Raw genomic sequence first — 16,121 nt, 5'->3', positions numbered from 1 at the left:
ATTTTTACTTGCTGTTTTCATTCTGTGTACTCTGTAAAGCACCTTGGGTTGCCTTTGGGTATGAAATGTGCTATATAAATAAATTTGCCTTTGCCTATTATGCATTTTTATTATCAACTGTGAAGCACTTTGTGACTGCTGTTTTGAAAAGTGCTATATAAATAAAGTAGCTAACTAACTAGGCTAACTACCCCATAACATAACCTCCATGGGACCTACTCCAAAACATTTTAATGTTGCGTCAGAGATGGTATATTCCGACTTTTGCCTTACTCACAATACATGCAAATTTGTATGTGAGAGCAAATTGACATTAAAAGCTGCTGTAGTACAGATTTGACTGTAAAATAAAAAAGTGGCTCCAGTCCAGATTTTGCTGTAAAGCTGCAGTGTCTTCTCAGTGTAAACAGGAAGTGAGCCGCTGTAGATTATCCTGTTTGTCCAAATTAAATTCTGCTGTCAGTTTTTAAAATCTTCTCCACACAGAGACCGATCCAGACTGAAGAGGGAAAAGTCTCCTATAAACAGCAGCAGAGAAAGCTGGACTCACCAACATAATACTCTACGTCACTACAAGGATTTCTGGGTAGTGAAGTTCAAACAGTTAACCTCTCACTGCCATTTGACAATCTATTGGAATAAAAAACCGGGATCAAACGCTAAGAACCTAGGCTTAGCATTCACATCAGAAAAAGCCAGATCAAAATGCATTTATTTTATTCATTAATTGATGATTCAAGCAAGAAATAAGTCATGGACCTTGATCATGTAATATAGCATTTTAAAAGTCTGAATGCAAAGAGAAATAATTTATGAAAAGTTATTTTTGATTTTGCTTTAAATTAAATAAAGATTGTAATTGTTTTCATCCATTTACTGTTTTAATCCATTTATTATTTCTATTTTATGTAAAGAATTTTGAGTTGCATTCTATGTGTGAATGGTGCTTTAAAAATAAACGTATTATTATGAACTTATTATAATATACCAGTTATTCCATGTTTGTCACATTCACCTGTCTGTGAACCTGGGGCTCCTGGGGCTCTCGGGGCTCTCGGGCTCTCGGGCTCTCTGGGCTCTCGGCGGTCCGGGACGCGGTGACAGCGTCCTGCACGCCGGGCCGTGAGCCAGGCATGAACACCTCTTTCAGAGTGTGAACTGGATGAAGAATGGACTGATCCCAGACCTGGTGGTCAGCAGGGGAGGAAGGAGGCTTTCCACACAGAGCTACGCTGCCCTCCAGAGGACAACTGCTGTAACTACATTTTGTCTGTTTTTAAAGGTCATGACAGGTTAAGATTTCATATCAAATGAAATTATATGAAACATTAGACCCATAAGTGCTTCTAAATGATATACAGTCCACTTTAGTTTAGATGAGATTAAACTTTATTGGTCCCTGTGGGAAATTGAGTTGTTACAGCAGGTAACAGTAATGTAAGATCCTCTGGATGACAGCATCAGTTTAACAACTTGAATGTAAGAATGAAATATTAAGGCCTAAAGGTTAAAACCTCATTCAAGCCAACTGGGAATATCATTAAAGACCTGTTTGACACTTACATTACAATTTAGTCATTTAGCTGACAGTCTGTGAAACATATAAACATACATAAATATATAAACATATTCTGAAGAGTTTAGAGTTTAGAGTTCTCCTGTGCAGTTAAAGTCCAACCTGTCTGCTGTGTGTTTCCTCAGTTTCTCAGTTTCTACAGAGTGTGTGTTGAGCTGTGACATGGAGCTGAGCAGCAGCTTCTGACTCCAGACTCCAGGAGCCATGAGGCTGTTTGACTCCCAGGAGTCTGAGCAGCATGGAAACACTTTATTGATCTTCTAAAATGATAAACATTAAGGAACATTAAGAGCAAATACAGGACATTTCATTTGAGACTCATTGCTCAGTTGAAATATATCTTTATTTAATGTAATCACTTACAAAATATGCATTCATATTTGACATATAATACAAATCAATGTATTCATAAATCATTCTCAAATCATTCTTCAACATTTTTTTTTTTTTTTTTTACATCCTGTAACATTTCATTTCAACATCATGTTCCTCCTTGTATGCAAAAGGAAACAAAGATCATTTTAAATGTAACAAGCAGATCTCCCAGGCTTCACTACTAACCTGCTGTCTGTTTACACTGATTTTACAGCTACATATTGAGGCCAAGAAGAGGCCCAACGTTACAGTTTAAACAATTATTATTTTCAGTTATGTACATGACAATTTCTTTTGTGATCAATTATTTATTGTGTGTATAAGGAAGGGGGAGCACCATCAGTCCCACCAACCCACTCCACCCCCACCCTCTAACCCCTAACATGAAAGCACAGCTGAAAAAGATAGTTAACCACAAATATTTATAATAAAACACAATTTTTTTCTAGTAGCTTTGACCAGCAAATAATATTTTGTGTTTTTGCATAATGTAATCGTGCTGTAGAAAGCTCCAGCTGTGCTCTATCCCGGTAGGAAGAGAGCCATTCCCTCACCAACAGTGCATGAGGTGGTTTCCAGCGACAAGCTACCATCCTTTTAGAAGCTGTGAGACCAGCTAACAAGTGGCGCCTATCATTTGTAGTTAGCTCCAAAGAGGAGGTGGCATTGAGTAATAGCAGACACTGTGAGTGAGGTATGGCTCTCTCAATAGACATAATAGTTGACACATTTTCCCAAAATCTATTAACCTCTGGGCACTGCCAAACCATATGAAGAAAGATATGGACAAAAGTCGCAATATGGATTAGCTCTGAGTTTCATTTGTTGTAATCTTCGAGGTGTAAGATAAGACCTGTGAATAAATTTGTAGTGTATCATTTGATGGTTTCTGGATGACAGGGATATATTTGACCATATAGTGTGCCAATCCAGATCTGAGGAACTATTGATATCTCTCTTCCAGAGTCTGTTAAGTGGCAAACTTTATATGAGGACTCAGTTATAAATTTGTAAAGGTCAGAGACAATACCATAGTTTTTACCTTTGGTGCCAAGTATCAAATGACTAACCATTTATGAAATTAACAGCACACAGTCAGCAAGTGCTTTAGCTGAGTCATTCCACGAATAGAGGACAATTTGCACCATGCAACTTCTCAAAAATGTATTTTACATTGTTTTCAATTTTTTTTTAAGTTTTTTCAACATTTTATTTTATTCAGGACATATTCACCCTCCAGAAACATATGTTCTCCCATCTCAGGCACTTGCGTTCTTAAAACTCCATACATTGTGAATACATACATTATGAGTATTGGTGACAGGGTTGAGGCTTCCATTTTAGGCCAGCCATTATTCCACTAGTGTTGAGAGCCATTAGTCCACATGGTTCCTGTGTTTTTATGAATGTAATATATTTTACTATGTTTGGAATTTTAACAAGTTTCTACTTTATCTATGATAAATACCTAAATACCAAAAAATGTTTTTGATTAAAAAAATATGCATGGTTTTTACTGCAATCCTGTTGCCTTTATGTAAGGGACTCAAATTGTCCTCTATTCATGGAATGACTCTGCTAGACTCACTAGATTCATGTGATAAAATGGCTTACAGTAATTCAAGTCCAAGTCAAGTCTCTGGTGTTTGGTCCTGAGTCAATTCTGGTTCATTTCCTCTGCCATGTAGGTTCTGTTTAGCTCATTCGTTAGTTTGTCTATCTGTGAGTAGGATATCTCAAAACCTGATGAGTGGATTTACATGATATTTGGTGGACAGATCAGCCATGGGCCAAGGAACAACTGATTAGATATTGGTCATGATCCAGATCTGCGAATTCCACCATTAGACGATAATCTGTTTTTAGCCACAATTATGAAACTAACAGAGATGGAGACTTGATTCTAAATCCTAAAGGAATGTTTGCAGGGTCAAGAAATCAATTTTTAGCCGTCAACCCGGAAGTCATTGGCTCCAACTGTAAGCTAAAAACCTTGAAATCCAGCTCACAAAGACACAGTTTACATTTTAAAAATCTATGTTACCATGAAAATCAGGCTGTTGTAGTTTTTACCAAATCAAATTCAAATGGGAACAAATTATTCATTACGCCGGGGACTATTTTCTGTGCTACGGAACTACTTTCCTGAGATGGCAAAGTGTTTACAGCCGGTTTATTAAGTTGTTTGAGGAAAAAGTGGTCCGGCCCGGTGCATGGTGATGATGAAATATGCTGCAGAGCAGCAGCATGGCTCTGTGACGGGTTTTTAATCGTTTTTTAATACAATGGAGTTCTATGGCTGCTGGGACATGGCTGCACTGGGACCCGGATACATGGACCAGACTTGTTAGCAAAACATTTGTTGACGGTAAGAAATGCATAAAAAAACACCAGCCTTATCCTTTAACAAATAAATTCTAGGAGCAAGCTACTTGCTAGGAGGAGAGAAGAGCCAAGTTTCTGTACAAGAAATAAGCAAATAATTTACACTTTTTGTCCACAATAAGTCACCCCACCTACATCAATTGGCACTGGCTTTTGTTTTTAATGTGGACTGAGAGATTTTCAAAGAGGAGCTTTATGCATTTGTCTTTGAAATCATTGAATTCTTCAGCTTGCTTTCTGGCCTCTCCTTCATATTTCTTCATCATTTCCTCCAGTTTTTTCTTACAGTCTTCCTCTAATTCTTTTTGCTGCTTTTCCTCCTGTTCTCTTCTGATTCGATCCTCTTCTTTTCTTTTGTTTTCATCTTTTTCTTTTTCCTGCTCGTACTCTTCTTGGAGCTTTTTAAATCTTGTTTGCTCCTCCTCTCTTCTCTGTTCATCTTCCTGATATCTTTTTTCCCACCATTGTTTTCGTTGTTTCTCCCAGGCCTCTCGTTCTTTACTCATCTCTTCTCTACTCTGCTCCAGCATTTTGTCAGTGTTTTCCTTTTCCTTTGATTCTGATTTTATTTTTTTCTCCAATGTTCCAAGTTTGTGTTCCCATTCCTGTTGTTGAATTTCCTCCTGTTTCTTCTTCTTCCTCTCTTCTTCTTGTCTCATTTCCTGTTCTTTCTTTCTCTCCTCACGCTGTTTCATAATATAGTCTTCCTTTTTCTTCAGTTGTTTGGCTCTTATCTCTCTTTCTCGTTCAGTTTCGGATCTCTGTTCTTCCATTTTTCTTCTCATCACTTGCATTTCTTCCTCATGTTTTCTTTTAAGCTCCTCCTTCTCTCTCTGCATCTCTTCTTCCTTCTCCTTCAAAATCTTTTCCACTTCCTTTTGTATGGCTGCTTCTGCCTCTTGGAACATCTCAGTTGTGTAGCAGCCACCGCCATTTTTCTTCACCATGGTCTCAACCTTGGTCAACAGCTCACTGACTTGTGTGTGGTTGTTTTTATCATAGTTATTAAACACATGGTATCTTCCTCCACAGTCAGCAATCAGATTCTTAAATGAATCATCACATTTCTCTTTAATGTAGTTCTCAATGGACTGCTCCTCATGCTCCAGTGAATCTCCCCTTGTGAAAAGAATGATGGTGAAGTTTTCAGAATTCTTCCCGAAGACTTTCTTGATTAGTTTTAATGTCTCCTTCTCCTCTGATGTGAGTCTGCCAATCTCTAACACCAACAGGAAGACATGCGGTCCCGGGGACAAAAGACTGATGCATTTCACCATCTCCTCATTAACCTGTTCATGGGACAAGGTTGTGTCAAACAGGCCGGGGGTGTCAACCACAACGACAGGACGACCATCCACTTTACTCTCTGCTTTCTGGCAACACTTTGTGATAGATGTTTGGCTGGACATGGCTGCAAATGCCTTTCTGCCCAGAATAGTGTTTCCTGAAGTGCTCTTTCCAGTTCCAGTCTTCCCTATCAGCACCATCCTGAGACACTCTTCACTTTGTTTCTCATCATCACCTGCAAAGTGATGATGAGAAAGAATTAGTTTATGTTCATCATATTTTGACCGTTGCAACACTGTCAGCTCAAGGGTATAGAGTAGAACAGTGGTGGGCAACCATGTGTCATGGAGTCTGCAATTTTTAATTCCAACCAAACACTACACCAGGTAGTTTCACTGATTAGCACACCTTCAACCAGAGGAAGTAATCAGTGGAATGAGCGACCATGTGTTCGAATCTGGGTACTAATCATTCTATAGTCAGGCCCTGATCCCCTCACATCATTGATCCATCACATCAAATAACATGCTGGGAGTCAGCCAGCCTTTTGACTGGCTAGTTAGACACTAATTATTAAAACTTAAAACTGAGACAAATTTAAAATTCCTGCATATGTGGAGCAGTGACCTCCACCAACATGCAGATTTGTCTTTGTGCGGTTACAGTGACCACAGCGTGTTAAGTGATAAGCGCCACAGTTAAAAATTAAGGGGGGATTTATCTGTAACTGTAGTGAGTTAGTAGCTGATGAATGGGTTAACCAGATGATTTGTTAAAAAACTAATAAAGGAGGAGGAAACTAATAAAGGAGGAGGAAAATGTGTAACAGCACTATGAAAAAGACAACAAATATTTAACCAGGCACTGATAGCAATGATCCCCAATGTATTAAGTGCTGATACTTACAATGTAGGTTAATACAGAGAAAATAAATAGGCTTATAGAATTATAAATGATTTCGAATGATATAGTATACTATTCGATAAATGAAAATGAAATTTTGATGTTCATCTGTGTTGTTTTACAGCATGGCCTCATCATGTGATGTACTGTTTGAGTATACTGCAATCTTAATGGTTATACCTGAAATCATCACTTGAATGTACAGTATGCAGTACTGATTAGTATGTGCTATGTAGTAGGTTAGTATCTGGTTCCAAACACAGGGCCGGTTTTTAGTTGGAATGAAAAACTGCATACTCTTGACCCTCATGCTGTGTTGGGGGTAAGTTAGAGTAATCAGGATCAGTTAAGGCTTCCTCTGCGATCTCACTAGTTTACTGTGGAACCAGGTAAATGAAAGCTACATTGATGTTTTCTTTATATAACAGCAGATGATGAGTTCTATTCAATAGTGATGACATCCTGCAGAAGATGTATTTTAAAGGCATGATTTTAAATGGGTAACGTGAAAGTACTCTAACAAGTTACTTTAAATAAAGACTAATTTAGTAATTTTAAGTAACTAGTTATTTAGGGCAAGTGACAAAGTAAAGTAACTAGTTAGTTTCATCAGTAACTGTCCCCAACACTGCCTCCATGGCACATAACTGCCCACCACTGATGTAGAACCTGCTTTATGACAAAGAAAAGCCAATAAAAATGAGATTATATCAGTGAAGTACTTACCAGTGACCATGCTCTTTTTTTTCAATTCCTCAAGTTCAGCCCGTTGCATGGTGATGCATTTCTCTTGTTTGATAACCTTATCTACTTGGGCATGGGCAAACATTTCTGTTGTATAGCAGCATGATTCATCTTTGGAAAGTCTCATTTGTTCCACAGCATCCAACACCTCAGGGACCTGCTGCTTGTCCTTAATGTTCAGGACAACATATCGGCCTCCACAGCTCTGACGGAGCCGCTGGATATCCCTGTCCCTATTTACAAAGTGAACTACAGCTGGAGCGGTAGGATCTGACTCCACAGTGAACAGAATCACGGTAAAGTCATCGACTCGAGAGCTGAAAGTGTTCTGGATGGTCTCTAACTCTCCCTTGTCTTCATCAGTGAGGGGAGCCACAGGTATGACCAGGACGAAGGCATGGACGCCCTCAGGATCACAGAGGGAGAGACAGCTGAGTGATTCCTTCGTCACTTCCTCCAGAGGGTTTCCATTCAAGGCAGGAAGCTCCACCAGGGAAACCCAACGTCCGCACACCTCTCCCTGATGTTTCACACACTCTGCAGACTTGGAGGATGGATCAAGCAACATCTGGCCCAAAATGGCCTTGGCTGCTGAAGTCTTCCCTGCTGCTCTCCTCCCACATAGAACCAGGTTTAAAGGTGGTTTGGCATGTTCAGACACAAACTTTAGTGTTATGGTATCGGTCCCTTCAGTGTAGGTGAGGCAGGTTTCATTGTTTTTATGAACAATGTTCTCAATCTTCTCCATTAACAATGTGAGGTCATCTTCTAACATGCAGTAGTGCCTTCCTCCACATTCTTTAAGGAGCTGATCTACAGACATTTTTTTTTCATTTCCCTCATGTGTTTTGATGACCATTGAGTGTTTAAAGGCCTCTTGACCAAACAAACTCAGGGTGGACATCAATGTGCGTTTGTTCTCCTCTGTGAACTCAGAAGGCTTCACTAACAGCAACAGTACATTTGGTCCAGGGCAGCAGAGAGCCATGCAGTTCCTCATCTCTTGTCTCAGTGTTTCCACAGATAGACTGAAGATGTCTGGGGTTTTCACTACTGTTAAAGACTTTCCCTTCCACTCTCTACAGGTGGCAACACATTGCTTGGGGTGGGAACTTTTCTGAAAAGCTCCACTCTGTATGATGAAGTTACCAACTGCTCTCTTTTTGTCTTCACTTTTCCCCAACAGCACAATCCTGAGTCCAGATGCTGTAAAACAGCAATGACAAAAATAAAAACATTCAAAATAATCTCCAAAATTAAGCATTTTACCTTTGGAAATAAATTTGTGGGTTCTGACTATTACAGTTTGTGAGGTCTCAATAAGACTTTGTTTCACATGGTTATTTGATAAACACCTAACTGATATTTCATCACAGTATAAGTTATTGTGAATGTCTGATTACTGTGACACTGCAAATCCTGATGTTTACTTTAAGCTTGAAATTACTTGAAACGAGGCACAATTTCTCATATATGATCTTAACAACATGTTGCAAATTTCTAGCTGGATGAATATTTCCTGTAATTAAGGTACTTACACTGTTTCACAGTGCTTGCCACTGGTGATGGATTGTGTGTTGTGTTTGGGTTCATCACTGTGAAGAGTTGTGAAGTGTTACAGTACATCAACTTCATCTTACAGAAGTACATGAAAGTACATGAAAAACATTTGTGATAAATTTACTTACATTGGTGGAAAGTGTTTTTTGCTGAGGACAGGGTGTTTGCCTTGAGAGATTCCAGTCCTGTAAAAAGATACCATCAACTGAAATAACTCATCTTGTTCTAAATTAATCAAGAACAATGAACAATAATAATTCACAAAGTTTTCATCACATCATCATCAAAATGTTTCCTGCACTTACCAACAGTTCTAATACGATCCCAGTTGACAGGTGCTGCTCCTCTTTGTTTCAGATGATCATCAGTTTAACCAGTAGTTGCATCTTCAATCCATGAATAATTTCCATGTAAAAAGATACCATCAATAGCATGAAAGATGAAAGTCTGTATGTCACTGTACAGTCATTTGTGTTAATTAACAAAGTTGTTATCACATCATTATCAAAGTGTTTTCCTGCACTTACCAACAGCTCTAGCAGGATCCAAGTTAACAGGTGCTGCTTCTCTTTGTTTCAGATGATCACCAATTGAACCAGTAGTTGCATCTTCAAATACATCACAGCTCAGATGCTCTCCATTGTTCTCCTTTGCAATTTGTCCCAGGCGTGTTAACAGCTCTGGAAGTTCAAGGTGCTTCTGCCTCAAGTACCTGTATCTACATTTTCTGATCATGTCTTGTAGGGCTGGATGGTGCATATAGTTTTCCATGACACCTGAACTCTCCTCTCTGGGTGTTGATATCAATACCAGTGAATGATCAAATGAACGCTCACTGAAGTTTTCAAGGATTCTGTGTAACCTCAGTCTCTGATCCTCAGTGAAGTCTTCAGGCTGTAGAACCAGCAGGAATACATGAGGCCCAGGAGCAGAGAGTCTCACACAGCTTTTTACATCCTCTGTCAGTTTGTTTTGGGAGATGTTGGGAAGCAGCAGATCTGTGGTGTTGATGACCGCTATTTTTCTCTCTTTCAATGGTCCACTGACTCTCAGACGGCTGTCAGATGCTTCCTGAGTGTTGAACACAGTCTCTCTCAGTATGAAGTTCCCCACTGCACTCCTCTCAGACCAGCTGTTCCCCAGCAGCACAACCCTCAGCTCAGACACTGAAATTAAAACAATGAATTAAAAAGGAAAACCAACAATATTTTAACCAGATAACCAGACCTCTTGCACACATGAAACCCATAAAATTGCCATTTTAATTTTTCCGGTATAGGAAGCAATTTCTGTTGTTCACACAAGACATGCCTTTCTGTTTTTTTAACATAATGCTACCATTCACACAGTACTGGGAATACAGTTAAATTCCACTGTTGTCATTTCCAGGAAATTATGTTCAACCACCAGAGTCACTGCAGTTTGAAAACATGGCGGGTGAAGATGCTAGACGAAATCTCTTCGTCCTTCTGGACTCCAAGGATCCAAGGATCTCTCTTATTTCCAGATCTGTCCAATTCAACATTTTCGTCAAAAACAGTAAAGCTACAGCCCCTAATGTAGTTGTTTGTATTTCCCTCCTACAGTTCGACAACAGAGCATCTTGGGTCAGAGTGTCCTAATGTTGTGCTGCTCATGCCAGTCATGTTATGGCATTGTTCACACATAAGGTCGATACGGAGCTTTACCAGTAATATTACAACGTCTTGAGCGGTGAAATTAACCAAACTGATTTACCAGCATTTTGACACTGGCTTCTGTTCACACAGGCTGCATGTGTGCAAGGGGCTCAAATGTTATTCATAGTTTCTAACTCATAATTTAGGGGCTGAATTATTTAATTAAATCTTACAGTTTGTGTCCACCTATTATGAAATGTTGGAAACTTAGATCTTATGAAATGCCAAAATGGTTCTGATTCAGTTCAATTTAACTTACTGTCAGGTGGCAGGAATTCATAGCTGTTGCTGCGCTTCAGGGGGAACCCAGCCTCTCCCTCTGTGAGAAAACAGAAAAAAACAACATCAGACATTGAAATCTGGGCCAAATTATTATTCCCAATTGACAAGTTTCATACAATCTGTAATAAACTGCTTCAGAAAATAACAAAACAACAGTTATAACTATATAATTAAAATGTTTGTTGATGTCCATCCACCACTATTATCTAGCAAGCTTTCCTTCGGTCTTCAGAATATTTCCACCATTTCCAGATCATATTGTAGCAGACACAAGAAGTAATAGTACATGATGCTTCTGAGCAGATCAGGATGAGACAGAAGACAAAACAGTCAGCTAAAAGTGGTAGAAAGTTACATGGCAGCGAATTCACAGAACACACCACCTTGTGTTGTTCATCCAGTGAAATTGAATGTTTTGTCCCCACCAAGTGGAATTATAAAGGTTTTACACACTGGAATGACAAGACAAGCTGGAATGGTGGAAAAATTAAGATAAGATGAACTTTATTGATCCCAGAGTAGAAACTGTGTCACTGCAGCAGTAAAGCATAGAGCTGTAAGTTAGTGAACAAAAGTTAATTATTTACAGAGTATATGTGTGGGATATTGATCAGTGCATACAATTACTAATTCTTTTACAGTGTATGATTTTAAAGCCATTTAAGACATTTTGAATATAATAAAAACACAAAACCATCAAAAAAAAAAAGCCTTTGTCTTAAAGCTAAACCTAAGTCACTATTTTATCAGGCTATATGGATGAAGTAGAACAAAAATAATTTACAGTTAGTGCATATTTCTGATATAAAGTCTGACTGGACTCACCAGATGCTGCAGGCTCTGACTCTGCCATGATGTCACTCTACTGGAAACCAGAGAGAAATTCAACTGGAGGAGAACATCTGTTGGTTTTTAAGGACCTGGAAACACAACAAGGCAAAATAAGGAAACTATAAACTCTCTCTCTCCCTCCCTCTCTGACTCACACACGTAGTCCCCATTAATGTTAAGGTGATGTATCTTGAATTTATGACTTTGAAATACACCCCAACACTGCCAAAGGTCTCTTGGGCAAGGCAGTGAATCCTCAGTGTTGCTGCACTGTGGTTTCTGATCTGTGAGGAGGTTTACTGCGTGTAGAGGACAGGAGGCTTTGTGTCATCAACTGTTTCGTATCAAAAGTAATAATACTAGAAAGACAATTCTGGAAAATGATGTGAAAATACAAGTTAAATAAGGTTAGGTTATAATTCTGGGTTTTATTTAGAGTTCAGACAGAATTGCCATGCTTGCAAACTAGGTGATGAGTGTGTGGTAAAAGGGACAGTCCTCCTAAAAGTCTCCTGAGTACGAGACACGTTTGGATTTCCCTCTTCAGTTTAGACAGCAGAATTTAAATCAACAAACAAGCGTATGTTTTTTTTTAAAGATTACTTTTTTGGGGGTATTTTCACCATTATTGGACAGATCAAAGTAGCGAGAGACAGGAAAGACTGGGAGATCTAAGGAGACCACATGTGACAAAGGTCCTGGTCTGGATTCAAACCCACAACATCACAGTGACATGTCCAGTGGTGGAAGAAGTACTCTGATCCTTTACTTAAGTAAAAGTACCAATACAGCAATGTAAAAATACTCCATTGCAAGTAAAAATCCTGCATGAAAAATCCTACTTAAGTAAAAGTACATAAGTATTAGCAGCAAAATGTAGTTAAAGTATTAAAGTAAAAGTAGTGGTTTGGTCCCTCTGACTGATATTTTATTATATATGACATCATTAGATTATTAATACTGAAGCATCAGTGTGTAAGCAGCATGTTACTGTTGTAGCTGCTGGAGGTGGAGCTAGTTTGAACTACTTTATATACAGTTAGCTAGTTTAGTCCAGTGGTTCCCAACCTAGGGGTCGGGCCCCTCCAAAGGGTCACCGGATAAATCTGAGGGGTCGTGAGATGATTAATGGGAGAGGAAAGAAGAAAAAACAAAGTTCTGATACACAAATCTGTTTTCAGTTTTTGGACTTTTTCTCTAATCTTTGATTTCTGCTGAAATATTGGATCATTTGAACATTTATTGAAATGAAACCATGTGAGGTTTAGAGGGAAAAATCACTATTTGGTGGAGCTGTTAACAACTCATAGACATCTGAAATGTGACCCGACTACACACTGCTTTTTGTAAGACGTCAAAAGCCAAAAAGGTTGGAAACCACTGGTTTCATCTTTAACAATGTGTTGTATTTTAAAAGCTTGTTATATTATCCATTGTGTCAAATCTCCATCTGAAAAGTAACTAAAGCTGTCAAATAAATGTAGTGGAGTAGAAAGTACAATTTTCCCTCTGAAATGTAGTGGAGTGGAAGTATAAAGTAGCATCAAATGGAAATACTCAAGTAAAGTACAAGTATCTCATAATTGTACTTAAGTACAGTACTTGAGTAAATGTACTTAGTTACTTTCCACCACTGTACAGGTCTCAGACCACTGAGCCACCAGGACGCCTCTACAGAGTCTCAGTTAGTGGGGATCAGACACTCTGCTCTGCTGCAGCATCACTTCCTGGTTTACACCGAGAAGACAGCTGGAGTTATTCTGCAGCACAACAAAACCTTTCTGTGTGAACAAAAAAATGTAAATTGATAAATACATATATTTTCTTAACTTATTTGTCAGGTTTAGTTAACTGTGTGTGTGTGTGTACCTAAGTATGCAGCTAGGTGTGGCCGAATAGAGCATGTGTTCACAGCAAAGCTTCCCTATAGAAAAAAAATAAGTTTAGCCTAAAGTATAATTACTGTCAGCTCTGTAATATACTGCAGCTGGTGTCAAGACATGTGTTGCTTTAATAGTCATCAAGCCAATGTCAGGTTATTAAATAGTTCTGGTTCAAGCCTCACTGCTGAAACCTGAAATGGCTTCACAGCTGATGCATAAATTGTAATATGTGATTAAAATAAAGACATGAATGACGTCAGACTAGATAAGAAACGACCTAATTTTAAAGCGATTTCTCAAAGGATAAACTGAATGAATCTTTAATCTCATAATTCACATTAAAATAAAACCATCAGATTTCTCTCAGATTGTTTGAAAGCGGAACATGGCGCACGTCCGCTTTTGTCGTTACTGATTGTAGATCTGTTACAGTAAAGTGTATTTATATTATTATAATGTATGACTCTAACAGTATATTCTTTTAAACTTCGTTTGTGAAGTTACTCTGATAGTTACAAGCTGCGATTCTGGTCCATCTGATCACCCGGTCTGAACAGTCCACAATTGATTATCAATAATCAATTTTCAATTTGTAGCCTCCTACGGTTCTATTATCAATTATCTCGGTCTATTAGGCTACTGATACATTTCGTTTTATTTGTTCGTATTTATTTTCGGTTGAGTTTACTCACCAGCTGAAATTCTTACTGCGCCATCAGTCCAAGCAAATAAAAGTGAAAGTAAAGAAGATTCAACTCAGACGATAAAAAAAAACACGTTTCACATTTCCTTCACAATATGTCCGGATGTTTCAGATGTACAAAATGGCCGAAATGTATGTGTGCATGTGAGTGACATTCATTCTTAATAGCTACAAAATCTATTTTGGATACAGATCAGAACATTGGAGGAAAATGTTTCATAGTTCCGTGTCAAAAATATATTTTGAATGAATGTCATGTAGGCACGTGGAAACTATTTTTTGACCAATGTGTGTATGTTTTGAAAAATATCTGAACATATTCTGAATGTGTATTTATTGTAGTATTTTCCCATGTTAGTGAACCAGTGTGATTTTATTGATGATAATATGTCAAACTGTATCAAGCAGCTGAGAGTCTTTACTGAGCAGGAAAATGTTTGTGAGACTGTAGTGTGATTGATGATGAATGTTTCAGCCTTCATCCATCAGACAGATGTGTGTTCACATTAGAAATCCATTCCTTCTCCTGTGCAGTTAAAGTCCAACCTGTCTGCTGTGTGTTTCCTCAGTTTCTCAGTGTACAGAGTGTGTGTTGAGCTGTGACATGGAGCTGAGCAGCAGCTTCTGACTCCAGACTGTAGGAGCCATGAGGCTGTTTGACTCCCAGGAGTCTGAGCAGCAGACACACTCAGTGATGGAAAACACTTTATTCAGCTCACTTGAGGTTTAGTTTAGTGAAGTTTATTTGCACATACAGAGCAATGAGTGCAGAAGAAACAAGAGAATACATTTCCAGATTGTGCAGGTGAGAAAAAATAAACCTCAAAGGATTTATAAAAGCATTATAAAGGCAAAAAACAAACAAAAACCCAAACAAAGAAACTCAATGACAAAAAGTTGAACCAATGAACAAATACAGGACATTTTATTTTATGAATATATAGTTTTAGAGAGATCTTGTCTCAGATGCCACTGGCTCCTCCAGTTCACTGTGTCACCTCTAACTCTGGATACCAGTAAGGATAATTCCAGTAACTATGTGCATAATTAACATAACAGAATTGTTAGAAAATGGTGGATTTTCCCTATTGATTATAATATTACTATTATTATATCAGCATCATAGAGGCGTTCCCTTAGTATCCTCACATATCCCTCACTACCCTTAATAAAAAAAGAAAGTAAAAACTAGTAGTAGCTTAGTAGCAGTGGTAAAAATAAAATTCAAAAAATATTCTATTACTTTATTCTACACGTATTCTTTGCTGCTGTAATGACCCAGGTTCTCCACAAGGGGTCAATAAAACTCATATTATTTTATGTATATTATTGTATATTATATTTTATTATATTTTATTTTATTCATTAATTTTCAATACCTACTTATTCCTATTCAGGGCCACGGGGAGGCTGGGGCCTATATCCCAGCATGCACTGGGCGGCAGTCAGGGAAACATCCTGCAGTATCTGCGCAGTAACAGACCTGTAGTCACGTGAGAACTCAGTAGAATCACTGTGAAGAATGTGCATCCAAAAGTGTTGAGAAAATAAATATTGACTATATTGTTGGACATGGTGCTGTACATCAGGAGGAGGAAAGTAACAGCTACTTCCTGTGAGGTGTAACAGTCAGAAATAAACCTGCTGTGCTTTTGGAACATTGTTTAGTTGCAGTACCAGATGACGTCACTGGGTGGCGCTGTGGACTTTAAGTCTCTTCAGTACCGACTTGGTACGGTGTTACACTATATTAATCTACACATGTATGTTTAGAGAATACAGTGTGTAGAGACCAGGCATTGTGTGGTTGACAAGTGTATTGTAAATCTTGGGCATTTTGTTGATAAAATATATGTTTTCTTCTGTTGAAAGACTAATTACATGGAAACAGATAAAAACATTAAAACATCCCT

At 38.3% G+C, this 16,121-nt stretch overlaps 1 protein-coding gene across 1 annotated transcript; it reads right to left on the bottom strand.

The window, feature by feature from the left end:
* Positions 1 to 1,958: 1,958 nt before the first annotated feature.
* LOC139648431 (GTPase IMAP family member 8-like) lies at positions 1,959 to 14,226 on the bottom strand. Its single transcript, XM_071524549.1, has 8 exons — positions 14,198 to 14,226; positions 11,617 to 11,711; positions 10,769 to 10,828; positions 9,358 to 9,996; positions 8,959 to 9,015; positions 8,809 to 8,865; positions 7,253 to 8,476; positions 1,959 to 5,858 (listed from the first exon to the last, which is right to left on the bottom strand). Exons 2-8 carry the CDS (start codon positions 11,642 to 11,644, stop codon positions 4,468 to 4,470), a joined length of 3,456 nt encoding a protein of 1,151 aa, XP_071380650.1. The 5' UTR covers positions 11,645 to 11,711; positions 14,198 to 14,226; the 3' UTR covers positions 1,959 to 4,467.
* Positions 14,227 to 16,121: the final 1,895 nt, after the last annotated feature.

Source organism: Centroberyx affinis, unplaced genomic scaffold (genome assembly GCF_046629955.1).
Source record: "Centroberyx affinis isolate AG114_WGS23_722 - 3 ecotype Tasmania unplaced genomic scaffold, CSIRO-AGI_Caff_v1 ptg001200l_1, whole genome shotgun sequence".
Taxonomy (NCBI): domain Eukaryota; kingdom Metazoa; phylum Chordata; class Actinopteri; order Beryciformes; family Berycidae; genus Centroberyx; species Centroberyx affinis.
Note: the sequence above shows the minus strand (reverse complement) of the source record. Positions and strands in the feature narration are given on the sequence as shown.